We start from the raw sequence: 27776 nt of genomic DNA, 5'->3' as shown, positions 1-27776 counted from the left end.
TAGAAGTCTGTTTTTCAGAATTATATATTATAATAGCTCACATATTTCTTGCAGTTTATAAAAATGTCTTAATAGGTACTACACTACTGATAGTTGGTATAACATTAGTACAATTGAGCTTATTACTCAGGTCTCAGCAGTCTTACTGCTCATATGATACTTTATTAATAGCGGGCCAGATCCTGCCAGTTTTACTTGCTTGAATAATCTTTACTCATTCATATACAGAGCCTTCATCTACCTTGTTACTGAAAAGTCCTAAGTCCAAAATCTAGGCATTAGAGTCAGTGGGACCACTGATAAGAATCAGCTTTCAAATCCCTCAGCTTTCAGCTTTTCCTGCGATTGGCCCTGGGTTAAAGATAAGTAAAATCAGAAGAATTGCAAAGACTAGCCATACCTCTGTTTTGATCTTACTTTTCTCAAGTGGAGACGTTTTACATTAAATCAGATATTTTTCTGGAAATTTCAACATCCATTTAGGAGAGGTAGAACCCACTGTCCTTCTGAATACTGAGAAACAATCTCTTGTTCTGAAGCCCTTCTAAGTAAAGAAAAGATAAGAAAAGGATTCTTTTCCCTTCATTATTGTGTGCCCTGGGTACAACCTAATTTCATCTTTAAGTGTCTTTCTCAAAAAAGGATCTGGAAATTTAGACAGAATATTTGCTCCCTAAACAGAAATACTTAAATGTAAATCTATACCACTGCTATTTTAAGAGCATTTAAAACTGTAAACATGTGAAGAGTACACCGTCTTGATTGCTGGTTTAGAGTCTATGATGCTAATGAGGCTTCTGACAGGTTAAATGTGGTGTATCATCTATATTTTCAACCAGTGGGATTTGTGAGGATGCGACTCCTATTTTTTTAAGTTAAATTCTGTTTATTGAATATGCATATTGCTGGTTTTATTAGCCAGTGCTTTGTAGTGAGCATAATTTAGGTATGTTTTGCAAAGAGGGTCTCTAAAAAGTGTTTTATTTAAATATGCTGTTTATCTCTAGTTGAAAAAGAGTGTTTAGCAGACTTAGTGACTAATTTATAGGAGTGTATCTTGTAATGTTAAATTCAAGTTTACAACATAATTAATACTGCCTGCAGTATATCACGGACCAAACCTTGTCAAATAGGATCCCAAGTTACCTTAAGAACCTTAGCTCTCATTAAAATATAAAAACAACAATAAAAATAACAACAACAGAAATAATTACAATAATAGTAGTCATAATAATGAAAATAATAATATACTCCTATTGTTGCAAAGGAAATTTTGTCAATATTCCTTGTCTCCTTTTCCTGGTTTGTAAACAGCCTAAAGCAATAGCTATGAGGGGTCAAGTTTCTCTACTTGTCTTTAGGAGGTAGCATGGCAGAAACATATTGTGCTGAAAGTCCCCCTGACCTTTCAGCATCCCCAAATCACTGAACGAGCAGGAGTCAGTGTTTATGCAGGGGTCCTGCTAAAGCACCCCCAAAGTGCTGCTCTTTGAGGGCTACACTCTTAGGGCCTGTCACACATGAGGGGGAACAAGTGCCTTTATTTTCAGGAGGGAACAGTAAAAAGAATGTCCAACAATGACCACACTTGAGTCCCCACCAGGGACAGGCTAAGGAGGATGCAAAAGTGGCAGAGGTGAGTGGGGCAAGACTCCAGATTGGAGGTCTAAGGATGCTCCATGTATGCCTAGGTCTCCAGAATTTTCTCCAGAGGTTGATCAGTGAATCTAAAAGAAGACTTGGAATTCTCTTGTGAACTTATCTAAACTTTCTAAATAAGAAAAATGCATAGCTGGGTCTTTGAGGGGAGGTTTAAATGCTTTTATTGCAGCATTGGTATTTGCAAAGCCCAGGTCTTGTAATCTTTTAGAATATTTGTGCTTCTGCTTATTTTCATCTTTAAAATGCATTTCAATTTAAGACCTTCATTGAAAACATATTTTCCAGCAAACAGCTGGAAATAGTATAAAATTAATGTAATTAAAGAAAGACTCTCAAGAGTGGAATCTTAAAAAAAAAAGTCTGGTTTTTAGTATAATTCTGTTAACTTTGAAATTGTGATTGTGTTTAATCAATAATATAATTGTCAGCACATTTTGCTTCTTGAAAATAGAATTCATCTGGTATTGGAAAATTAATGTTTTGCTTGAGGCTTTGCCCTTTACCTAATGTAAATTAGAGAAATTGATTAACACAATACAAAAAAAAGTTATACCTTCCCCTGTAATACATTTTTGATAGCTGTTGCTTGATAAATTAGTATATTGTGTGTTGTTAAATGAATATGATTTATTGCTGTTGTCTACTGTATGAAGAAACCCCAAAAAAATTGTTTGCAGGATCATTGACTTGAACATATCAATGGCACTGTTGGACAATTCTTGCAGAGTGTTAAGATGATTTATGTAACAGACTGAAGGTTTCCACAGTAATACATTATAGTCTCAAGCTATCAAACGTTGTTCATGCAGAGACAAAAGAAGCTGAAAAACACTTCCTTCTCAAGGTCCTGCATTTAGAAATTAGAGATAAGGTTGAATGTATTAAAACTCTTGGAAGTATCTGCTATCTAATGTATTATCCTAACTTTCAAATGTACATAAGGAGCATTGCTTTTTTTCTTCTAATGATCTCATTGTTACTGCATTACTCTGGATTTGTAAGTGTTTCAGTTACGTAAAAGGTGTTCAATAATAGAAGAGGAGACAGCCTGAAGCATCTATCTTTTAAAAACTGGCATCTTTCCACAGTTCAGATGCAAAAGCGTTGGTGCAAAAGAAAAATTAAGACATGCTCTACATAGTTGGCAGTACCTTTAATTTCCTTTAAATTAAATATCTATAGGCAAACCCCCAATTTTTCAGGAACTGTTCCTAGTACCAAATTCTGTTCAGTATATTCATGGTTCCTGATGCAACCACTGACCACACGAATTAGTCTTAATGCGTGTTGTCCTCTGTGCTGTTATTGTAGCAGTTCTGCGCTTTCCAGAGGGATTTATATGACATGTTTGAATGCTTGCTGCCTCATGCAGTTGGTCTCTTTGAGGCATCTCCTTTGGTTTCCCTTCTCTGATTACTTTTTAAAGTTCTGTTAAAATTATTTTGAAACATAAATACATTTTGCAGCCTGGTATGCAGTCAGCACTGTAGAGTACTTAAGCAAAGGGGGCTTTATATTTTTTTCTTTCTCCTGACTCCTCTTTTCCTCAGTTATTATGCAGCAGGTTGCACTAGGATTTCCCTTCTTTTCCTGGTAACAATGGGCATCTGGGTTCCTTGAAAATAAATACTAGAATTTCTTTTATGTGCGTTATTAGCACAGCAGGATGCTTAGCCCTAATTTGAGTTACGTGGTGCTAAAGTAGAGGACTGACCTTTGACATATACTTCCCCCTCCAAAGTTTTGTCCCCCTTCTATAGTTTGTTGCTGAAATTGACCAGGCTAAGTGGTATAAAAGATAAATTGAAGGGGAACAACGAGGTTATTGTTCAGGAACAAAAGCTGGGACTTGGGTTGGACAGTGACTTAGGGTTAAGTGTTCATATTGTTTTATTCTGGCAAGCTTTTCTCATAAAATTATAGGCTAAGGTGGCATAGGTAATGAGGTCTTTTGACCTCAGAGTGTCCATCTCAAAAGATTATCTGCTTTATAGTTACCATTATTTAAGGTAGAAATGCCACAAATATTTAACCATAAACATAAATACTGTCCTTTAGATTTCGAAAGACATCCTTGATTTGATCAGCTTTTTCACAGTTTCATGTCTGTAAATAGCCCAAATTTAAGGATGTTCAATTCTGAGGTTCCCACTGTATAGCTACCATCTGAAATACACTGAAATCTGCTTATAATAAATACAGGTGTCTCAAAAATCCTCTTCAAAGCCTGTGTCTGTTCAATGCTATGTAGTGGGTTTAATGGCATTACTTTGCAGAGGGCTTTCTCTCTGGAATGTAATAAAAGTCCAGGAAGTTCCTCTAAACTGAAGAGCTGATCATTCCCACAGTCATGAGATGAAAGCGAAACCACTGGCAAAGTTCCTAGTAGCTCTGTAGTAAAGTAAATAAAGCATTTACTGCTACTCTTTTTTTTTTTTTTTTTTTAATTCAGAAGTAAAAAGGCGAACTTGCTAGTATTTCTGTGACCAGTAGAATGAAAAGGAGTTATTCTGTGCCTTTTTGAATAGAGAAAATCCTGTGGATAGTAAAGCCAACTATGAAAGAATAAATCCTAGGGAGGTGGGCAGGGAAAATCCTAACTTTTCTATACCCACCCCCAAGAAAAACCTATCAGAGCTGAAGCTATTTGTTATTAATATGTTTGAGCTGTACTTATTAATTGTATTTGCATGCAGGGAGTAGAGTCTTCCGTAATGTTCTTGGTGGTTGATAACTCTTTTCATTAGAGATTCCAGGTAAATTACTTGGGTTGGAAGAAGAGATGCTCTAGGAAAGCCCAGGGGTAGGGACCATATGGAGGCTGACCTAGGAGTGGGACCTCTTGTTGCAGGCAAAACCTCAGGCCAGGCCTCATGCTGGACATCCCTTATATGGTTTTTGAGTAACCACACAACTTGCCAGGAGAACCCATTGCCAGCACTGCATCAGATCAATAAAGGGGACTCTAGATGGTTCCTCAAGAAGACTTTCCTAATGGCAAGGAAAGAGATGGAATAATAGTAGGAGAGGGTATTTGAAGCTTGTAGCTGCTATTGGCAGGACAAGCATACGTCCTGTTCTCTCCACTTGCAGTTCCAACAGCCTGCTTTATGGGATATGTTAAGTTTGCTGCAATTGTATATAGGATTATTTGTTTCTGATGTAACAGTGTGCCAAGTGATTAAATGGATCTGAACTGTGCTCCTGAACAACACAAACTGGAGTATTGTCACATTACTGCTGAAGTAGCTTCCCTGAGGAAGTCATGTCTGTATGTGTTAGACACATAGTAAGTGTGGAAATACCAAATTGGCTGAAAATGCTGGGTGGATAGGGTGCTTTCCAGATACTTTCAAATATCTGTCCATACCATTAGGATATAGCTTGAATTCTGCCTAGCTTTATACAAGTAGTAATATAGTTTATGCTTAAAAAAAAAAAAAAAAAAGGAAAAAGAAACAACTATAGGAAAAAAAAAATTAAAAAGAATAATGCTTGAATTGTATGTTGGTTTGGTGTGTTATTAATACCTTTGCTACACTACTCAAGGTACTTTAAGAAGCTTATTTAAGCATAGCAAACTGTGATATGGTAGGTGATACGGGATCAAATACACTTTAACTGGTTCACAAGCAATAACCATGGTACAATTTTTTTTTAATAATCAGAGAGCAACTGCCTATTTAAAATGCTTAGCATATGATATAGATAACATTATATACATATTTACACTTGACGCAACTTGAGTTGTGGAGTTTTATGCCACTAGTGTTTTACTTCCTATTTAATAAGTGAAGCTAATGTCCTGATGAGAGTTCAATTGCTTCCACCATTTCTGAAGTGTTACTAATTAAAGACACATTTCAAACACAGCAAATCAAAGTCTAACTAAAGTAAAACCTGGAGCATACACATATGGCATACAAAAAGAGTGTAAAAATAAGGCAGCAGAGTTGCTAAATGTCTCCAGTGTTAATGGTGTAGGCACATCCAGCCTGTCAATATTTGGATTAGGAATACTTCCTTTTAGTAGCAAATGTAAATTGAAGTCCCTTCCTTTTGTTAAAAAAACAGTGAGAGAACACTGTAGATCCTTGTCTTACTCTTGCCTAAGGAAAGTAGGAGAACAGATCTTTCTTCCTTCTCTAGAAGGTGTTGAGATAACTTGGTTCAGCAAAGGTGCAGCATAAGTTATTTTCACTGTAGGACAGTGACAGACAAAACAAATGCTGAGTTAAGACTTCTTTGTACCTGCAAAATCATGGGAGAGAAAACTCTTTTTAGGCCATCAGTCTTTTGGGACAGTAGAAAAGAAAGTGTTGAGCACAAGTCTTCTTTACACAGGTAGTTAATCCCTTCCTGGTAGCTGTAGGTTACATGGATCTAAAGCACCAGGATTACAGTAACCAAATCTAAGTGTACTTGTGTGGGGTAGTGCTGCTTTAGAAGAACATTATGGGCATTGTCCTTCATTTCTGTTCCTTGCTGCTTTTTTATTGTGGTGTTAGGCCTTAAGCTCAGTTTAGACGCCTTTCTTTTCATCATCAATTCAATTTTATACTAATTAGCGAACAGTGTATACAGTTTTCATAATACTTTTATTTGCTTTTGCACAGTTGATACATTGTGATTGAACAAATATGGCATGTTCTCTTTGTCATGGGTAAGTCTCCTCTCCATTTAGTCATGGTCTGGTTTTACTGTATGTATTTCCTCCCTAGGAGATGTCTCTGCTGATAGCTGCATCATAGCTTCTAAAAGCAGGGGCAAACATGATTTTCCAATGCCAGTAGACTCACACCAGCTTCCCTTTAAGGAGAGGGCAGGAGCAATGAGAGGGCAAACTCCTGTGCTGGAGATGAGAAACACATTTGGAAAGCATAGGCAGAATCAAAATCCTCATGCATAAGGATGGCAGTATTGCTGCCAGGCCTTTTCCTCTCCCCTTCCTGTTCTTTCCATTCTTTGGGATTTTACTTTGGCCTTTGCAGCCTACCCTTCCTGTTCTTTTTTATACTAAGGTAGCAGAGATGTAAACTTTGTTGAGAAACAAGCAAAGCAAACCCATGGCAGTGCGCACTAGAGCAGGTTCTTCTGTTTGCAGCAGCTCATTGTGAACTTGAAACACTGTTGTTGGTCTTAGTTTTTATATCCATGCCTGTACAGAGAAGTGTAACCTCAGGCATCAGGGAGGACTATATTACTATGATGACTAATAAAAATCCCCCTTGTTTATAACTGGGCATTGATTCTTCCTTTGTCCTTCTGCATGATTTCATACACCACACTGTCCTCCATTTGTGAACTCTTACTGGGGAAAACATTTTCTCCTAATAGCTGCTCTTTGAAATTGTGCCCTGATTTTTGCCTTTCTTGAATATACTTCACAGGAGCAGAATGTATTTAAATCCTCGCATCTCCAGAATTAACAAAATCAGCACTCAGAGCAGGGCTGAGTTCCTGTGGAGGGGCAGGAATGGAAGTAGTCTCAGTGCTATAAACCTCATGACTGTGGGTGTGGGACGTGCAAAGACTGATCACTTGCAGAGGAGAGAACCATGGCTTTTCTCAGAAAAGCAGAGCAGGTTTTCAGGCTGAGCCACTGCAAGCAATTCCTTTAACTCTTGATTTGAATCATGTATCTAACCCTGCTCACCTTTTTTATTTAAGAAATATAAGCATACCGACCCGTCCCTGAAATGAGGCTACCTGCTGTATGAAGAATGTAGATAAATAACAGCAATTATCCACCTTGTTGCATTACTCTGACTTTGCCTGTGGTTTTTCCTTGGATCAAATTGAGTTGGATGACTTAATGGCAGCAGACAAAAAACTAAACAGTTTCTCGGTGGAGTGACTAATTTAGATGACTGACAAAATGTATGTATAGTTGAGTTTATATATTAAGCAAGGAAAAATCGGTGTTTTTGAGGTACCGTAGATGTGTTTTTTATAAACACAACGTATATTCATACAAAATATATACTATTTCTGCATGTATTTGTTTTTCTTTGTGGCAGAACAAATGCATGGTAATGTGGTAATATATGTAACTGGTATCTTTCTTCTTGACTATATAATTCTTGATCTGAGTAGCAGGGAGTCTTATGAACCATTTTGAGCCAAAGTTAATTTTATAAATTGCATTCCCTTTTCCACAATTCCCATGGAAAAGTTATTCAGCTAGATGAACACTTGGAACATTGTCATAGGATCCCTGAAATCTGATTGAATTCACCTTCTTTAAAAAAATATATCTTTTTCTAATGGAACCTTTGAAAGTTTCAGAGATTCTAGTGCCTCAGCAGCAATTTTATTTCATACATAATGGTGAAACTTCACTATTATAATACAGGGGTGTTTGAAATTTCTCTTTGTTAAATTGAAGCTCCTGCTTAGAATTATGGACTCTTTTTCTTTGGTTTATGTGACTTTTATTATTATTATTGATCAGTATTATATGATTTTCCTTTTTTTTTTTTTTTCTCCAGTCTTTTCCTGGCCCAAGTCTTGAAAGTGAAGATTTTAACATACCTCCTATAACTCCTCCATCATTGCCTGACCACTCCCTGGTGCACTTGAATGAGATAGAGTCTGGGTACCACTCTCTGTGTCATCCCATGAACCACAATGGCCTCCTTCCATTCCACCCACAAAACATGGATCTACCCGAAATTACAGTTTCCAACATGCTTGGCCAAGACGGGGCAGTGCTTTCCAATTCCCTCTCTGTGGTAAGCATTTTTATTCTTTCCCTTCTGTGCTGCTTTAAGTTGTGAAATTGTAGAAATACAGATCTGTCTGAAATCCTTGGAGGGGTCAACTCCTGCACCACTGAAGTTGTGGAGCAAGCTGGCCTGATGCTGGGTTTTACATACATAGGCACTCCCTATGTCAAATCCTACCCCCAACAGAGGTGAGTTTTCCAGCTGAGTTCCTCAAAGCCAGAGTGTTCCCTGCTGCCTTGAGTAGAATTACTTCTGCTTTGCATGGATGTAAATAATAACAAAAGGAGGCTTAAGGCTTTGACTTCTGCTGGAGCTGGGTTTGGATCCAGATGGCCATCGTTCTGTGTTTGTCAGACAAGGCTCTTCCATTCTCATTTGCATGTGCTGAGAGATGTACAAAATTTTAATATCTCCTTTCTTGTTTACTGCACGTTTAGAAAACAGCAAATGTTACTTCTGAGTCTAGGCCAAATCCTACAGCCTTTTTACAGTTCCCCCGTCCTTAACCAGACAGAATCCAGTTGAAATGACTGGGCAATTTGCTTATAACGTCTGTCAGATAGTCATTATGGTTGTAATCTTGGGAAGCCTGGCATTATAAATCACTTCTTTGAATGTCAAATTGCTTGCAACAACTGCAGAACTACTTTACATGTTACATTTTCAAGTGGGCGCTACAAATAATTAGTATGCTTCTTGCATAGCAGCTCCAGACAAGACCATTTTTCTGAAGAGGATATTATTTCATGTACAATCCTAGGCCAAAGAGTTAAAAATCCCATGGCAGAGGATGGTGCCTGGCATTGTGTAGGGTTCACTGAACATCAGGCACTCTGCTAGATGGGCTGCCCAGGAACTGCAGATCTGGACAGATGAAGTTAAGGATCTACCGTTCCTAGACATCCAAGGGTCTGGGCTTCTCAACAGAGAATCAGAGGCTTAGGGCCCTGTGTCCCAGCTGAGAGGCTCTGCTCTTAGAGCCTGAGGCATTTTAGACCTCCAGCATGCTGAATCCCCATTGCATTACCTAAGAAAAATAAAACAGTCCTGGGAGCCTGGGAACTGAGACAGCATATGAAGGTTTGGGGGGGAGCTGGGCCCTGTGGTGGCTGGAAAACAGTCACTTTGCAACAAAAATCTGCTTTGTCACGGAGTTTCATTGCCACTTAATTAAAAGCTGCCTTGGTTTTGAGAAGCTCTGCATTCCCTCTGAGGTTGTCCAACAAGCTGTACCTCAGGGGAGCTAGTCTTAGTTACTTATGTACTGCTTAGTTGCTATTGATTTGCTGGGATGTTGCACACTTTCTGCTTGAGGTCAGAATCTCACCCCAGGGTTATGTTCAATAATGAGAGGAGAGGGGATGGGGCAGATTTTCATGGAGAAATATAAATATACTTCATGGAAATGTTTTGAATTTTGCTTGTATTTCTACAAAGCTAATGGCATACATTAAAGATGAGCTAAATCTTATGTGGGGTTCTGAGCATCAGAGCTATGAAATTACTTGAAAATGTAAGAGAAATGCTTGGTACTCCAGTCAAGACAAGCAGTATTTCACTGAATTGGTCTCTTTTGAGCTGTGTCTGTGGCTGAAAACTAGGGATTCTTTTAAGCTCTGATGTTCCATGTTAGCCTCTTGCAACAAGCTCTGAACAAAGGGCCTTGAGAGTTTGTGTATCATCGCAGTGAATTATTGCATTGAGTTCAAATACAAAAAAGCTGAATAATAACACTAGACAATTTTGCCATTAGGACTTAGTGTGGATCAGAAAAAATGAAAATCAGACCTCAAGAAAACGTGCTAAATTTCATCAGTCATTTCTGAGGATTTGTTCAATGAATAAAGCATGATTCTTGAAACACCATGGGCTGAGTCAACTGTTATCCCTAACTCACATGCCCTTTGCACACAAGACGGCCTCTTAACTGGCGATAGTTTCAAATGAAGTTAGTTTGTCTGTCAAGGTTATTAAGCTACATCTCATGTACAACTGGTAGGATGCTAGCACTACCATTTTGTGTGGTTCAAACACTGTTGATAGTATAGTTCCCCTGATTTAAATTTCGTAACTTGAGAGGAATTAACTTGAGGGAGAGAATTTAAGTTAATTCTTTAGTGAATTCAGTGACTTCTTTGGTGAATAGAATGGGCCCATTGTCCTTTTGGCTTCCCTTTCTGAAGAAAGACAGAGGATTTTGTAGAGTTAGCACTCTCTACTTAGCTTTGAAGCTCTTCTTTATAATCCAGAACCTTTTACATTTTTTCTTCAGTGTGACTTTTCTCTTGCTATTACTCATCTCTAAGTTTCGTTTTTACTGTCTCATCAGATTCTGATCCATCTAACAAGCACTTGCCTAAATCACTTTTATATTCCTCACATAGAAAATAATGTATGTTTCTCCAATCTATCTAAACCCTTGTGCCATATAATTTCCAGTATATCAGGTACTTCTTAGTGTATTTGGAAACCATATATCTGGCTTTTTTGCTTTTTTTTTCAAGGCATTAATAAGTATTTTTAGAAAAAAATGTTCTTAGATATGAATCTGTTGGGTGTTCTCTATCCCCAATTAATTTCACGTCTTCAGCAAGTTTTACTTACACTGAGACAAATTCAGCTGCAGTGCAAAATGCATCTGATTGAATTTGGTCTTCTTCCTTTTTTAAAAAAATTATTTTCAACATCCTTCCTTTTAGCCAGTTTTTAAGCCATCTTGGTACGTTAGCAACCATGCCTTCCTTTTTTGTCTATGTTAAAACTAGTGAGTGGTTTTCAATGGGTGTTTTTACAGACAAAGCATTAATTAATGCTAGCCAAACAAGAGAAAGGAAACACAGTGAACTCAAAACAAAATAGGAGAATAGTTTGTACACTGACTGAAGCATTTTTCTTTCATCTCAGCTGCCAGATGTTTTCAGATGAAGATTTGAGACACATTGAAAATTGAGGATGTACCCCTCCTAAAAATCCTTCAAAACTACCCCCGTTAGGAGTCTTGGTTTTATATTGTGCAGCACTCCCTCCAAGCTGCAGATGAAATCCCTTTAAGGATTGCAGGATTTGCCCCAAGCTCCATAAAAATTCTCCTCTTTGGAAGTGCTTAAACACACACAATAAGAGTCCACTACCGGTTCAGTGAATTCTTATTAGGGATCAGCTTCTTGCAGATTTTTTACACTATGGGAATTAATTCTGAAAAATTTTACAATGCTGGGAAATGAAAAATTTACTGTTGCCTTTTACTGTGTCTGAAACTTAAATTTGGAATTAGCCATCTTTGAAGTTTTTTTGATTGATTGGACTTACACTGCTTAAAACAAAACAAGGCAAAACAAACCATTAGTATTTTCTCATTCTCATTATTATGTTGTTAGTTCATATTTTGGCTTCTGTGTTTGTGTGTTTCTGTTTTCTGCTTGGGTGACATACAGGCATATACACAAATGCACATACACACTAATTTATACTGTGCTGGCACATGCATATTTCTTTAGACATTCATTATATCTGGATACTGGGAGTTCAGAAATCCACAGAAGTTGTGGAGAATGTGTCAGATGTTGATGTGGATACACACTCCAACCCCAGCATGGTTGGTCATATGTGGGAGCTCTCTAAAGTCCTCCATCAAAATGCACACAACTTCTATTCCTGCCTCCTAAGTGGATCCAATTAGATATAGATAGAGCTGTTTAACAAAGATGTAATGGTGGTCCTTTAGGCATTTCTGTTTCTTTATAATGGAATAGGAATCCCTTCCTGATTTACTACATTTGAAGGCAGTCCTGTATAGATTTGTCTCACTTAGAGTTGGAGTTTGGCCTGCAAACACTTCTCTGTTTGCATGGATATACCATACCTATGCAAATGTGCATTTGTCTATTAAAAAATGCTTTATTTCCCAAGAAACCAGGGTTAAAAATCATAGTGTTGTTTTTATATAGAGGGAAAAAAACCCTATTTTTTGAATACTTTCATTTATAATCTTGTGCTGATCTTTTTGAAAATGTGATTCATTATAGTATACAATAGAAAATTTACAGGAAATAAATATAAGAGATTTCAGTTTCTCAAAATGCTTCAAATTTCTGGGTCTAAATTTTAAAGTGGAAAAGATGTTAAAAGGCAATAAAATCAGGGGACTAATTTCTCAAACACTTTACTTGTTCTGGCAACAAAACCGTCATAATGTATATACTTAGGTTTATTGTCATTTTTAGTATACAGTCAAGGCACACTTTGAATTCAAAGGCCACTGTACAACTGTTTTGACAACCACTGCATCAGTAGGTAATACTCAGGGCATATGAAACTGGAGCAAAAATGTTTCTTTAGGTCTATAGGGACTGCAGTACATCAATGAATTCAAATATATTAGAGCTGCATGAATTTCTAATATGTTCCTCTTAAGGAAAAGACCACTGGCATATTGAATAATGCTGCTTCCAAAGCAGAGCAGAAAATGTGATTACAGACAATTTCATTGCGGTTTTTAAAACAAATATTTTCAAAATCTTGAGGTATTTTATTTCATGTAATGCATAAAATACGTAACAGTGGACTAGAGCTAAAGATCTTTTAGGACACTGAAGAGTAGATGATGTCAGCCATAATTATTCAGATGTGGAATAGCAGAAGCATTAGTTTAAAATAAAATGCTTGTCACAAGGGCCCATGTTCTTTATATATATATATATATATATATATATACATAAAAAGCAATAAAAAGATATTTTTTTTCTTTTTTGCACACTTTGACAGAAGAATAATGAATAATTATTTTACATTATGCCTGAATTCATCAAAGCTCAGACAATTACATTACATTATTTCATTAATTATATTTTGTAAATATGCAGCCCATGAGAGAGTAATATCTTAAACAAAATGTGGCAGTGTATGATAGTGAAGAAAGTGGACAACTACTTTTTTTTTCATTTTTCATCTCAGGTAGAATGAAGCTAGTCTTTCTTAGTCACAGTACAGTTGCTAATAAATCCAATGCAGGAGATTGTTGTTGTTGTAGCTGGGATCTATTTAAAAGATTTTGTTTTACCAGTTTCATACATATTCATGACTCATCTTGAGGCTGACCTATACAGTTGATTTTTTGGGGCATCTCTAAGCATTGGTGAGAAATACTGAGTCAAACAGGAATTTTTTAATTCTGGTGAACAAGATTAATAACTTTCATAACAAAACAAAAGATATGCCTCTTCTAACTTAAGTGTTGAGGTTTGAATCAATACTTTTTTCTAGCTTGTATTGCATGCCAGTGCTAGAAGATACTTTCAGTCTCTGGTGAATACTTCACATTTGTGCCTCATTACCAGGCCCTGGTCTTCAGTTTACATCAAAATTTATTGTTATACTACACAGACCTGCTGCTACCCCAAATTTTATTGCAGTGATTTATTGCCATCAGAACCAAATCGTAAAGCTAAGGTCATGGAACATCTTGTGTTAAAGTTGTGGGTTTTTTTCTCTTATTAAGCAACTTTGTATTCTTGCAGGATATCTTTCTTTTTTAATAAAAAACGCCTATATTTTACAAGCTGGATTTTCTCACTGAAATAAACTTTTTGTGGCAAAAGGTTACAGTAGTTAGTGTATGTTTTGTCAAACAGCCTCACCATAAGAATACACAGCCAAATCTTCAGCTGATGTCAGCCAATGTAACTTCATTGTCTTCAGTAGAATTATGCTGATTTATTCCATCAAGGGCTCTGGGACATCAAGCTTTTCTTTCCTTACTTCTGATGTCTGCTCCACTCTTTTTTTTTCATCACAAAGACTACAGAAAGGATATGTAGAGGAAATTATTAAGATGTAACTTGATCAAGGTTTTATAAACACACACATATATCGCATATCCACTAGTAGAAGGCTCTTTACCCTGCTTCAAAAAAGCATTGAAACATCAGATACCTGCAAATTACAGCTGTATAAAATCATACGGGCAACAAAGGATGCATTTTTAACAGTGATAGACTGTTTACCATCTAGAGAATGTACTATGAGAGGTGGTTCTCTGAAATCAAAACAGCGTATCTCTCAAAAAGATGTGCTCTATCTAGGACTGGTCTAATGACACACGCACACACACCCCACTGCAGTGAGGGGCCCAGGTCCTTCCCATGGGTCACATTGTCCCTCGGGATCTCCCACCAGTAAACATTAGTCCATTCATACATAGTGTGGGGAAAATCATGGGTAGCACCTCAGCTGGTATCACCTCTAGTTTTTGACTCTCAAGAGAAAATCAGCAGAGTGGAAGAAAGCTCCTTGTGGGTGCAGGCCATCAGTGGATCCCACCTTCTCAAGGTCAACTAGGAACAGAATTACATGTGAGAATATTTTTAGCTAGTGTTTTTCACAAGCTTAGCTTTTTTTCTGGTCTTAAAATAACTAGTAAAGCTGTACTTTCTGTCTGTAAGTACTAAGAACTTACCTTAAAGATAGAGCAAGTAAATATTTGCTCGTTGCTGTAGGAAAATATTTGTACACAAATCAACAGAACTCTTCTTAGAATAATTTCAGGTCATATTTTTAAAATTGCCAATGAAGCTGTTGATTTACTGTCAACTGAGAAATACAACATTCTGCTTATTTGAGTGTGGTTGTTTAGAGTCCACGTGGCTCACATATCTCACAAATTCAGTAGAAAAACAACTTCAGTATAATTTCAAGTAGGATTAATAAGGTGGCTTATTTTTGAAAGCAGCCTTCTGTAGTAAATGATGTGGTGAACTTTTTTCACAATGGCTACTGATAGGAATTTATTTGACACATAAAAAAGTAAGAAAAAAAATGGTGTAGCGGTATAAATTATTCTTTCTTAGACTTTAACCAAATAGACATATGGTGAATGTGGCATGGAGAGAAAGCCTTCAGTTGTGTGTAGTAGATTATACAACACCTCACATGTGAAGTACTCCCAGGAGTGATTAGTGCATAAGCGGCATCATAGATGCAAGTGTCAAACAAAACAGATAATAGAGTATGCAAACAGAGAAAACATAACTCTCAGAAAATGTAAAAAATGCAGGTGTTTCAGCAACAAAGATTGTTGACTTTAGTCTGCTGCTTTTAACATTGCATGTAGTTGTCAAGAACAGCAAGATAATGAAATGTTTCTGAAAATTCAGTCTTTGGCAGAAAAAAAATCTTGGTGATCGTAGGCCTGTAGATGGAATAGAAGTGAAACGTCTTTCTTAAAAACTGTGAAGATGCTTTTGAAGAAAAGAGAAGCCCACAGTGCAGATGAAAGGGAGAGTTCTGTGCATCAGGTGGAGTAGCCTCTCCTTCCCCCTGTTTCGTTATTTAAATGCACACATTTGCATTCCTTCGAACTTGAAAGCAGGTGAGAAGACTGCACGCCCTTCATGGATTTGTACTGCGTTCCTTCCATCTTGTTCAGGGCATAGAAAGATTTGTGTGGACAAACCCATTCACACCATGTCATGCACTGGCTTAACTCCAGCTGCCATTTGTCTGCTGGCAGTCCAGATGTGCTGCATGACTGCTGAGGGCTGGGACACCAGCAATCCAGAGCTTCATGACAGCATCACCTGCTAGGACAGAGGGTGAATTCTCCTTGTCTAGTCTTGGCTATGTACAGTCATTTAGTGAAATTTATAATTCACTTTGGGAGAAAAAACACATTTTTTACTTTTTACTGATTTTTTCTGACTTCAAGCAGTTTAAAGAGCCAATTCATAGTCTCACATAGTCTCTTTTTATCTGTATCAATGGTTTTATAGAACTTCAAGTCATTGTTTCAGTTTTCCACCAACTTTTTGCAACAGGAAGGAAAGGAAAATTCTGCTTGGTAGTGTCTTGAGATTTGAAGAAATAACATCAGCAAAAAATAACTAATTTCTTGGTTTTATCCCTTGTTCTTTCTTAAGTAAATTAAGAAATGCTTAAAGTATAAGGTTGTCTGCTCTTCCCCTCATCCTTTCAATAACATAAAGATTAAGTTTTGATTGGTGTCTGCCTCTGTTTTCCCCCTTCTTCATTCATACAAAGTCTGTATGGACACATTATATAAATGCCCCTTCTCTTGTTGAGGTTCCCTGGGTACAGCATGCAAACTCTTAAGCTCCACTGCTAATGGAATACTGTACTTCAACCACATGTATGCAACTTAACATCTTTCTGCAGCCTCACTCGAGCATTTTGAACTGCATTTACAGCATGTTCCACATGCCGCTGCCTCTGTATTTGGACAATAAATATGAAAATTAATGTTCTTAATTCATTTTCTGTGCATATCATGGATGGATACAGTTACAAATAAAAGGACTTAAAGTATGTAGTGGCAGCATGAGGCATTATGGAATGAGGAGCACCTCTCAGCCATGCTTGTGCATATCTTTCCATTACAAAACCCTCAAACTCTTTCCATCTGAAGTCAGGTGCATAAGGGCATTACAGTTTCTCTTAATATCAGTGTGTATGCAACATTCCTATTCCAACCATCCTGTAGGGAAGGTAAAGAGACAAAGGAGATGTTACAGGTGGTGACATGGCATCCATGTGCCTGCCCTGACCTGGAGGTAATGTCCACCAAAGTGCTTAGGGTACATATATATAAATACAGATATGTTTGTAAGTATTTATCACACTGTTAATCACAGAAGCCCTCTGCTGGAAAAGGAATGTAAAAGACAGGATGTAGAGTCCCCTTCTCCCCACAATGGGGATCCACATTTTACATTAAACAGGGACCAAAACTAGAGTCAAATTATTAAACTAGGTGCAACAGATTAATCAATGTACTGTGCATAGTTGCATAATAGAAAATTTTTAACAGATCCCTGGGTTGTGAGTGAGGTTGCAGTACCTGGCAGTAACTTTATATAATAGGTACCTTTGCTATCTTGAGTTAATAAAGGTAGTAGCAGAGTTGCTAAGGAGAGACATGGCATACCTAATGGGTGACAAGATACTGGGCTACAGGTATCCTTACAAAAGTTATCTTAACTGAAAAAATGGTTGAAATTATATGTTCTGGTCCTTCAGTGAAATAGTCCTGTTCACAGAAGATTTACAGGAGCAGGCCCTTGATGAGAATGCGTTCAGAGATAGAACTTCCTTCTAATGCACTTTAAGATTACCTTTATTCGCACATAAAGAATTTCAGAGATTAACTCAGTAACTAAGCTTCAGTTTCATACACATGCCCTAATACTCCTGTGGGATCTCAGTTTAATGAATTTTATTACACTCCCTTTTCTTATGAAGTAGCATAAAAAGTGTTTAGTGCAATAGGCTTAGTGCTGATCTGGATATTAAGTGCAGCTTAGGTTGCCTGACAGAAAGCATACAGCTTAAAATAACCACTGGCAAAACTTTTAAAAGTTGTTTTTTTTCTAGGAAAAATAAACCACAGCATTCAAAAAATAATGCTAGCAGGACTGTTCTTCTGCAGCCCCTTTCTGTGTCTTGAAGTGCTTTGTAGTGACTAATTCCTAAGAAGGTAATATGCTAATAACAGTACAAATATGTATTTGCAATATCAGTCCTTCATCTCTGTCAAATACTATATTATAGAATAGGAAGACATTTCCTTTATTAAAGAAACAATAAAATGTAATTCACAACATACAAATGCAAATGAGTACCAAGTTGAAAAAAGGCTGAAAGAGACAGATCTTAAGGGAGAACAAGAAGACGACTCTATGTTGTAGGACCCATAATAACGAAAGTATTACCAGGAAGTGATTTCATGTTTGACAATCAGTAGTGTGGTGAGAGACAGCTTTCAATATTAGAACTAACAGAAGTTTTCAAATGCAATAAAGGCAGGAATAATATGCCATGTGTTATGCATCTAATATAAAGCAATTACAGTGGCTGGATATGATGGTAGCTGAGACCTTTAAGCTATCATGCAACCTGGAATTGATAGAGCAGCCTGATTTAAGAGTCACAGAAAAGATGTGAGGGTTGTTTCACTGCCCATGAAATGCAGTTGGCTCCAGGGAGAAGTGAAGTATCTGTTCAACCACAGGGTTTGAGGCTCCACTGCCCCAGACACCCTGTCCCTGGCCTTAGGGGCCGGTTGCATAGCACACGTTTCTTCTCGTTTGCCATCAGCTTTTGTGAATGCAGGGAGGGGAAAACACACAAAAGGAAGTTTCTCTGCCCACAGCCTAGCCTATGTAATTTTAATTGTTGCTGGCATTGTTGCACTAACTTTGTCATTTGTGGCCTCTGCCTCTGAACTGCATTTTAGGAGCTCTGTGACTGGCTGAAAATCTCAGTGGGATTTTCAGAAGTATTCCAGCCTAATGTTGATCCTGTCCAGCTCTAGCAGGGGCTTTCCCAGATTTTCCACAGAAACAGAAATGACTCTATAGCAGATGCTTTCCTTTGTTCAAAAACTGCAAACATTTAGCTTTTACATTATATCAGATTAAGGGTATATCAACAGAAGTGTTTGCCAGTAATGATCCACACTCTTGTCATCATAATTCTGAAATGGTTTTCTTGGTAACATTTGGAAAACTAGTGCCAGCTGTAACAAGACTGAAGAGAAGAAATATCACCTAATGTGCTGTTTTGAAACCATATTTATTATTTTTATTATCTTACAGTTAAAGAGAGTGTAGCAAAGCTGCACTACAGGGAATAGTAACCTGACCTTTTGGATCCTGGCTCAGTGCAGCCTTAATGTTGCATTACTTACCAAATTACAGAGATTGGTCCAGAAGGAACCGTAAGGTCTCTTCCTTAGTCTAGTCCAAGGGAGGACTTTAAAATGACGTCTCCCCCAAAGCAGGAGACTCCATAAATTTACAGTTTCTGATAGATGTTTTTCTATCTTATATTTTAGAGAATTCCTCTAAAGGCAACTGCACAGACTCCTCAGGCAGGCTCTGGGTCTAGGTCCTCGACCTTAAAAATTCACTTACTTCGTTGTATACACAATACCTAGCAGTCAGTGGAAGCTGATGCAGACCATTTAATTTTTTTCAGTTGTCTCTTATTTTTATTTTTAATGTGTTCTTATGTATGTGTATATTTATAAAATATATGTTTATCTAAGAATGAATGTTGGATAATAGACACTGATGGAACAGCTAGAAAATAAATAATCAAGGCGATGTATATTAACTCAGACTGTTTTGGTTCACAGCTGACTTGACCATTTAAGAAACAGTAGAAAAATAATCAGCTTTTCCCAAATCTTATTAGCATGTAATCATGATCCAGATTGTATTAGCCCATAACCTACATGGAGCAAAATAACTCTTCTTGAAGGTTCAGCTACAGTGTATTATTTTATGAAATTGTTTATGTGCATATTTTCAATATTATATTTTTTTATCATCATCCATTACTTAGAAAGTTAGGCTGAAGGAATAAATGTTTACGATACTTAAGGAATGTCACTGCAAGTAATGGGATAAAAATAAGCAATGAGTGAAGGTTGGAAAAAAACCCTGTAATGTCGTCTGAATAGTCTGCCAGGTACTGTTAAAGCACTGGAACATGTACAATTGGGAAAGTTCTGCACTGGGTAGGAGATGGGCTGGATGATTTAATAGACCTTTCTTTGAGATGTAATTTCTATAACTGGTTGATACACTAGTGTTCAGACATTTGGACTCATTTCTTGTTTGCCTGGCAAATTGTTTCTTGTGAAAGGTTATAAATTACAATAAATAGACTTTGTAGAAGATGAGCTACATGATATACTTGGAAAGATTTTGTAGCTGAAATTCAAGATATTAATGCCAAAGCAGAAAAAAGCCAATAGAGTCCTAATCCCATGGCTTTGCTTGAGTGCTGTGCTAGGAAGGTGCACTGCCATAAATAATATTTACATTGAATAGAGTCTTCCGTATTCTAGCAATAACTTAGGATAGAAAAAATGAAATAGAGAAACAAATGTTACTGACTGAGAAGAAGTTTTTCCTCCTGAGTTTGCAACAAAGAATCCACTGATGAAGGAGGGAGGGAGGGGGAAAGAAGGGAAAGCAAGCATTTATAAAAATGTTGATGTAGTTATAATTAGCTCCATTTTAGAACCCAAAGTTTTATGCAGAAACTGACAGAAGGATACACAATAATTACAGTTTGCTGACAAGCTGAATAGAGTTTCCTTTTTTTTATCTTATGGTTTTAGGAAACCAAACTGTAAATAAATATGCAGTTTGACAGATTGTAATTGCGATCAGCAAGGCATCTTTTCATTTAATCAGATGATGTTATTAAAATGGGGTTACAATTAAACATTTTATAATGTGACGTAGAACTCTATTAAAATTCTTCAGCAAACAGTAATTTGCATTTGATGCTTATGCAACCCATTTCTATTTGCAGAAATGTTATTGGCTATGACCTTCCAGTGGTTGGGTCTCAGTTTGCTTTTCTCTTCTTACTTTGATAAATGATATTAAGTATCTTCTCTCTTTACTTCACCATGGAGCTTGAAATACTAATTTTGCTTTCTTTTATTGTATTATTTTTGACCCTTGTTAAAGCCAGAAGGCATTGGCCAAAGTAGGTTTGCACCAGAGGAAATGCGGAATTACCTAAGCATGAATTTTCTTAGCTTGAGGAATTGCAGATTTGATTAACCATATGCATGTATCTGATTCACAATTAAATGTTTCAAGAGAAAGTAATATGGCTTTTGAAAGATATTAACATCATTCATCATATTGTTGCACCTAAGACATTATTTCAATATAAGATGACATAAAGCCTTCGATTTACCCATCTTTCTGTAGATGTGATCAAATTATTCCAAGAAATGTTAAAAAGTGTTTTTCAGGAATACTTTGAAGTATGACTACTATGATTCTACATCTGCTCTTCCATTCTTAAAGTCCACTAATCATTCCCGGAGTTTTGATAACATAAGTAAGAGAATACGAAGAGTCAGAAGTGGCTCAGTATTCTGCCTTCTAAGTATTTCCCAGGCTGTAACTACCCACTGAGATCACCATCCTCTAAGAAGCAGAGAAGAACAAGGAGAATCATTAGGAAACAATTTTTGAGCCATTCTTCAGGTGCATGCAGACTCCACTGATAAAACTGTGCATAGTAAGGGAGTAACTGATTTGCCTCAGCAAATTAAGTATACCAGGGTGAAGCAGTCATTGAAAATCAGACAGCTAAGCTACTGCTCCTTTATCTCACACTTTTACTTTAGTGGACATGGAGGAAACATCAGAGGTTTGAGGAAAGGCAATGTTTTCCTTACTGGAAAATAATCAGAGAGTGGTAATAAAACACACATTCTTGGGTTTTGCTACTAGTAGTAGACAAAAGAAAGAAGGAAAGGAGAAGAAGAAAAGAGGGGGAAAGAAAAGTCGAGTATTCTTTCTTTTGGTGGAAAGTAGAGTTGTATGATTACTTGAGAAGAACTAAAAATGGAAAGAAATTATTTGCTTTGACATATTTATGCATTTATTTTAACTTTGCATTATACCAGATTTGGAACCTCTTAATCCTGCTTTTCCTGTTACTGCCATGTGTTGATTCAAGGGGAGACCAACACTAAATTCATCCTGTGAACCCATCAGTTTATTCCGTTCATCTGTGTACGTATATGAAACATCTTCCGCTTCTTTTCCCTCCAGATTGCTTTACTGAGGAACAGACTTCAAAAGGTTTCTCAGAGAAAGAGGTCTTTGCCTTCATGCAATGTGATGAATGAATTGCCAAAGTACTGGCAAATATAACAAAACAGATTAGCAAAGATAATTTAAAAACAGTCCTCAACAACAAAGCAAGAGGTTTGACTTTGTCCTTCCTTTCCAACATTGAAACAGGGCTGTAAGAGCTCTTTGACTGGTCATCTGCACAACGCAGGATTACTACCCGTGCAGCTCCAAGAGGAGTTTGCGGTCACCAGCCTCTAGTAAGGGCATGCTGTAAATGGTTGAGGAAGAGAACTGGAAATAGCGCTTGTCACTTAGCATTTCCAGTGATGAGCCCAGACACATACCAAGGAACCTAAAGTTAAAAGGTACATAGAAAAAATGTAACAAGTTTCTCTCCAAGGCTAATTGTATTCTTCCTAAAATAAATGTAATACAAACCTGAATCTAATGTTTAAAGTGAGGAAAACCATCTTATCTGAGTATAGTTGCTTTTTTAAGAGCTTATCATCTGGTATACACAGGTGTGAAAGAGAAGATAATCAGTATCAGAAATGCAGGCTGAACCCATAAAACAAATCCATCTTAGGGTTTTGTACTGCTATGCATAATTGAAAGTATCTGAGCACTCTGTCATACCTCATAATGTCTTTACTATTTATTTGCAAAATACAAACCTAATTGTGAAATCATAGTCATGCTGGTGCTCCCTTGGCTGGTATAAGGAGGTATTTCTCAAGAGGAGAAAAGGCCCTAAACAACAAGGAGGGAAATGCACATAATATTAGTCATTTGCATTCAGCTGAAACCTGAGGTTTGTTTTAATGATACAGAGAGAAATGCCTGATCTAACGTACATGTGTCTGTCTTTGAATGCTCTGCGTTTTAAAAAGGTGCAAGTTGCACAGGATAGATGTGGTTTCTTTATTGTGTTTTTTGCATTTTCAATTGTCTACCATATATTCAAATACAACTGTGTGTTACAATCAACCCCGTTTTATTACTTTCAATTTGTGCCATAGGATTTTGTCACTCTTGCTGAAAATTTCAAGACATTTTACTCCAGACTCATTCTTTTTTCTCCCCCTCAAATTTATTTACTACCTTTAGAAGTAGAAAAGTCCAATTTCAATCATGTTAGAAATAGCTCATTTTAGACAAGTACGTGCTGCTCTGCTTACAAAACATATATGAGTGGAATATGCAATTACCACAACTCAGTTTCCTGCCACAGAAACATTTCAGCATTATAGCATTACAAAAATAGAATGACATGCATAATGAAAGATTTCAAGATTCACCCAAGGCATTTATTCTCTTCACCTTAATGTTCTCAGCAGTAGCAGAGTATCCATTAAAAGGTACGATGAATTATGGTTGCTTAGCAACCACGAGGAGCTTGTAACAGCACCAAAGAATGAAATGGCTGGTTGATAAAATGAATTTTCTCTGAGCATTAGCCTGTTGAAACTGCCTTTTCTTGTGGAACATAAAGTGCATTTATTTGTCTCATGCATTTTTTATTAGAAAATTATTTGAGTTCCAGGGACTTGAATCGTTTTGCTACAGGAGATATTTGATTTTAATGTGTTGTACTAAAATAAGTAATAAAAGACATTTTCTTCAAAGTAAAGATACCAAACAAACCTAGGTAGCTCCTTTTGAAGTCAGGCATAAAATCTTATATAAGGTATGTCATTACTCATTTCTAATTAAGAGTGACATTAGCTAGGACTTAAACTTAAATTTTACCTTTGAAGGAAAGTTTGAGACAGCCAATATGCAGAGATCTGGAATTGATCTTGTGGGTTCATTGTGAATAAAGCAAGCTTGCCTTCTCTCTTCCCACGCTGTACAGTAGCCATGACTTGGAGAAGGTCAGAAGTGGTTGCACATTCATACCTAGCATTCATTGTCTACTTGTTTCTATGATAAAAATAGATTAATTGTAGGCTTCCATCCAACAGTGAGGAGATGTTTTATTTTTCACTGACACTCTCCCCGCATTCAGAAGCAGCCAGAGTTGGATGAGCATTTTGGCAGAGAAGTTTTTTAATGAAAAATTCCAGAACAGTGAAACCAAATCTCAACCAAATCAGTTGTGATTGATCTTTTATTGGTTGAATTTTCTGAGAATCGGGACTTTCTGATCAGGACATGAGACAAAGGGAGATCAAAAGAGACCTGCCCATTCCAGAATATGCAGAACTTTAATCTGGATGTATGAGACCAAAGCTTAGGCTTCTACACAGCAATATTTAGAGCAAGAATTTTGTTTTGTTTTGTTTTGTACCCATAAGAATGCCCAAATGATTAGCTATTATTAGTCTACAGTCATTTAGTCTTTCTTGTGAAACTTAAGACAGTGACATAATTTTTCTTACACAGTTTAATCAAGATCTTTTAGAAAATAGTTCTCCTGACTCTGGGAATTGGAACCACTGTTGCATTTTCTGTCAAAGCAAAAGAGGTCAAGTGTGTATAATTTGCAAGGTGAGCTTGAGTGGCAGCTGAGAGTGGCCAGGGAGCCAGGAGGATGGAAAAGTCCTTCTTGACTTGGAAGTGTTCCTCAAATTCTGGGCTGGAACTAGGTTAAGAAAAGCAAATCTAAAAATCAGGATGAGATAAGGTGACTCATTTAAGTGCTGCCTTCCTGAAAGGAAAGAATCAGAGTAAGACAGCACTAAAAAGTTAAAAGGTCTTGCATTGAGCTGCCTTGTCATGGAAGTTTTAGACCTGCATTTCCGTGTCCAGACTAATTCTGGTGATAGCTGCTGAAGGCACTACTATTGACTGCTATTGATAAAGAACTGGACTATTGCAGTTAACCTGATAACAAACAGTGGCAGCCTAACAGAAAACAGATTTTAATTAAGTTGACAACATGGCAGCATTTTTTACAGAGGTTTTTTTACTGCAAATTAAATACCCTGGGAGATACATAACTCAAGGCAGTAATAATCTTTTTGGACCAAAATATAATTCTGCTCAAGTGAAAATGAAAGAAAACTCATATTAAGTGGTAAAATCTTTCCTGTTTAAAGTACATGCTGATAATCAAACATTAAAAGTGAAACACTGTTCATCTTCTACAAAGGTGCAAATTAAAATTCCAGAGAGAGCGCTTGACTGATTTGTTTAACAAAGAGTTTAATACAGCAGAATCCCACTTGAACATAAAACTATTACACTCACAATAATCCTGTCTGGCTGTTGGGAGATCCAAATTAAAACTCTCACTGATATTTGCTTAAATCTCATAAATTGCACAGAATTAGAGCATATTGAAGTTGTGTATTTACTCTGATCTTACTGTCTAATAGGTTTTTAACAATTTAAAATGATGACTGAAAATATATATTTTCTCCTCAGATGGTTCAAGCAGTGTATATTTTATTCCCCTATTCTAATTTAATACCCACTTGTTTATTAACTTACTAGTGTCAACATGACAAGGCTGTATTGAATGCAGACTAAATGTTCCATTTAAACAGATAATTTATTTTCTTATTAGTACTAAGGTGTTAAGAGGAGATTATTCAGTTGAAGCTGGGGGATTAATAATACTGCTTCTCAAGGAGATATTTTCATGCTCATTTACTATGTTCCTTTGTTTCCATTCATACCTATAGAAGAACAGATGTTTGTTTCTTTACCACTTGTGATTCCAATTATTTAATAGCTGTATTACTTACTATGTTCTCTTCCACTATTCAGTGTCTGCTGGAGGGTTTAATTTATGGATCTTTTTGGTATGAAAATCTCAACATTGGACACCTGAGATTCATAGTAATTTAGAATTGCAGCCCTTTAGAATATCCCAAATGACTGGCAAGTGTTTCAGAATCAGGGTTTCTGACCTCTGTTCACCAGACCAGCTGCAGTGGCCTATTCAAGTCTTTCTTTAAAAAGAAAATCAATGTAGTGTGCTAAAGTTAAGCTAAAAATGAGATAATCAGTAATATCAGATAGCCAGTAATTTTGCCAGGTTTTGATAGTACATTAAAAATATACGTTATTTACGTTGTAATATTTTTATGAGACTGATACAATAGAACAAGAATGTGCACACACCTACCTAAGAAGCAGTTGTTATTCATGCTTTGTAGAAAAAGAGAGAATTCCAGATCTTCAGTTTTTGCTCACAGCTACATTATATAATAAAAAATATTAATTAAATTTATGAAAATGTACAGCTGTGCCGGCTGGAGATCATAGAGTCAAACCTGTCTGTTGCTGCACCAAGCATTGCAGAATGAAGAACTAAACACTGTTGCAAAGCCTCAGTTGCTATAAAGCGGTGAACAAAATTGAAGCAGTACAGAAGTTGTGTTTTACTAAATGCCCAGACATACATGGCACCAAAAAAGGCCTCAGAGTAAATATATTTGTGTGCAAACACAGTAACCACAAAATTGTTGCAGTGCTTTGCTAGTGGCCCTCTTCCAAAAAGAACTTGTTATATCAGAGAAATGTCTAATGCACTTTTGCATAAATATAATAAAAACAGGGTGTGATTTGACCAAACGCACTGACATAACCACTGCATACTTTTCTGTGAATCTGTCATGTGGAGCACGTTGCATAAGAGCACTCTATTCCTTACAGCTGCCTGAATAAATAATGTACATAAGCCTTCTCAGAAACAAAGTCAATAATGAGCTGTCTGGCTACATGTACTTTTGTATGACTTCTGGTTAACTCAAAAGCCCCAAATATGATATACAGAGCTCTCAAATATGTTGTGGGTTTGAGACACTCTCAGGGGAACCTTTATCTGCATATAGGGTCTTTTTTAATATGTGAAAGTTTTATATCAAGGATAATTATCTTTATATAGTAAGTAATCTAAATACAGTCAAACTCATCATGAGTGAGCATGTTTTATTTTGTTGAACTGTTTCATAGATCAAATGTTAGAAGTCTTTCTAGAAGTTACATTAAAAAGGATATTTTTGCTGTTTTCTGGCATGTAATGTATCTGTCGATTAAAGTGGAAGGCACGTCACTCTGGGTTTTATGTTGACACATGCTACAGTCTGTTGGGAATGTCATAGCCAAGAAAACCACCTCGTGTTATTCTTTTCACTTTGCACAGGCATGCCAAGAAATGGTGCATTACTAACCAGAAAACACTGAAATTCTGGGTGGTGACCAGAGAGGTAGTGAGTGCTGTTTGGCAGCTAATGCATTTTTTTTATTCTAACTAGAAAATCAAGAATCCTTAAAAAATTCTATTCAGTGCAATTCTTGTAAACACATATGCTGATTAAGGTCTTAATACTTCCTGGTTTGGTCAAATACAACTTTTTGTCGTGTCATCTTTGCAATTGCTATTTAGGATTATGCCAAGTCTTTTCAAATATTGGCTAAAAAGACTAGTTTTAATATAGGCACCAGAAGCAGACATGAAGTAGATAAAAATACGTAAACAAAATCTCAGGCCTGGTTAAGGTTATGGGTTAAAAAATGACATAATGGCCAGAAGCAGAGGAACAGAAAAACTGCCCAAAGTTTTGAAAAGCAGCTATTGCAAAACACAGTAAGTACTTATGTGTGGCATAAGCTTGATGTCTATTTGCATATTAACATATTTCATTTTATTTTAAAATAGGATTGGCTTCTCATGTTTCAGCTTTGAATCAGTCTCTATGTGTTGCGTGTCTCTTTTGTGCGCACACCAACAAATATTTTGGAAAGTCTCTAAGTTGCCCAAAAAGTTAGAGTATTGAAGGCAAACATGAGTTTACCAGTTTAATGA

The 27776-nt window shown here is 36.7% G+C and overlaps 1 protein-coding gene across 1 annotated transcript in view; it reads left to right on the top strand.

Moving 5' to 3' along the window:
* Positions 1-27776, top strand: part of TOX (thymocyte selection associated high mobility group box) — a 226659-nt gene that overhangs the window by 123623 nt on the left and 75260 nt on the right. The window contains exon 3 of the mRNA XM_051609767.1: positions 8154-8396. Coding sequence (XP_051465727.1) covers positions 8154-8396 — 243 coding nt within the window. The remainder of the gene's footprint in view (positions 1-8153; positions 8397-27776) is intronic.

The sequence above is a fragment of the Apus apus genome, chromosome 2, assembly GCF_020740795.1.
Source record: "Apus apus isolate bApuApu2 chromosome 2, bApuApu2.pri.cur, whole genome shotgun sequence".
In the NCBI taxonomy this organism is placed as follows: domain Eukaryota; kingdom Metazoa; phylum Chordata; class Aves; order Apodiformes; family Apodidae; genus Apus; species Apus apus.
Note: the sequence above shows the minus strand (reverse complement) of the source record. Positions and strands in the feature narration are given on the sequence as shown.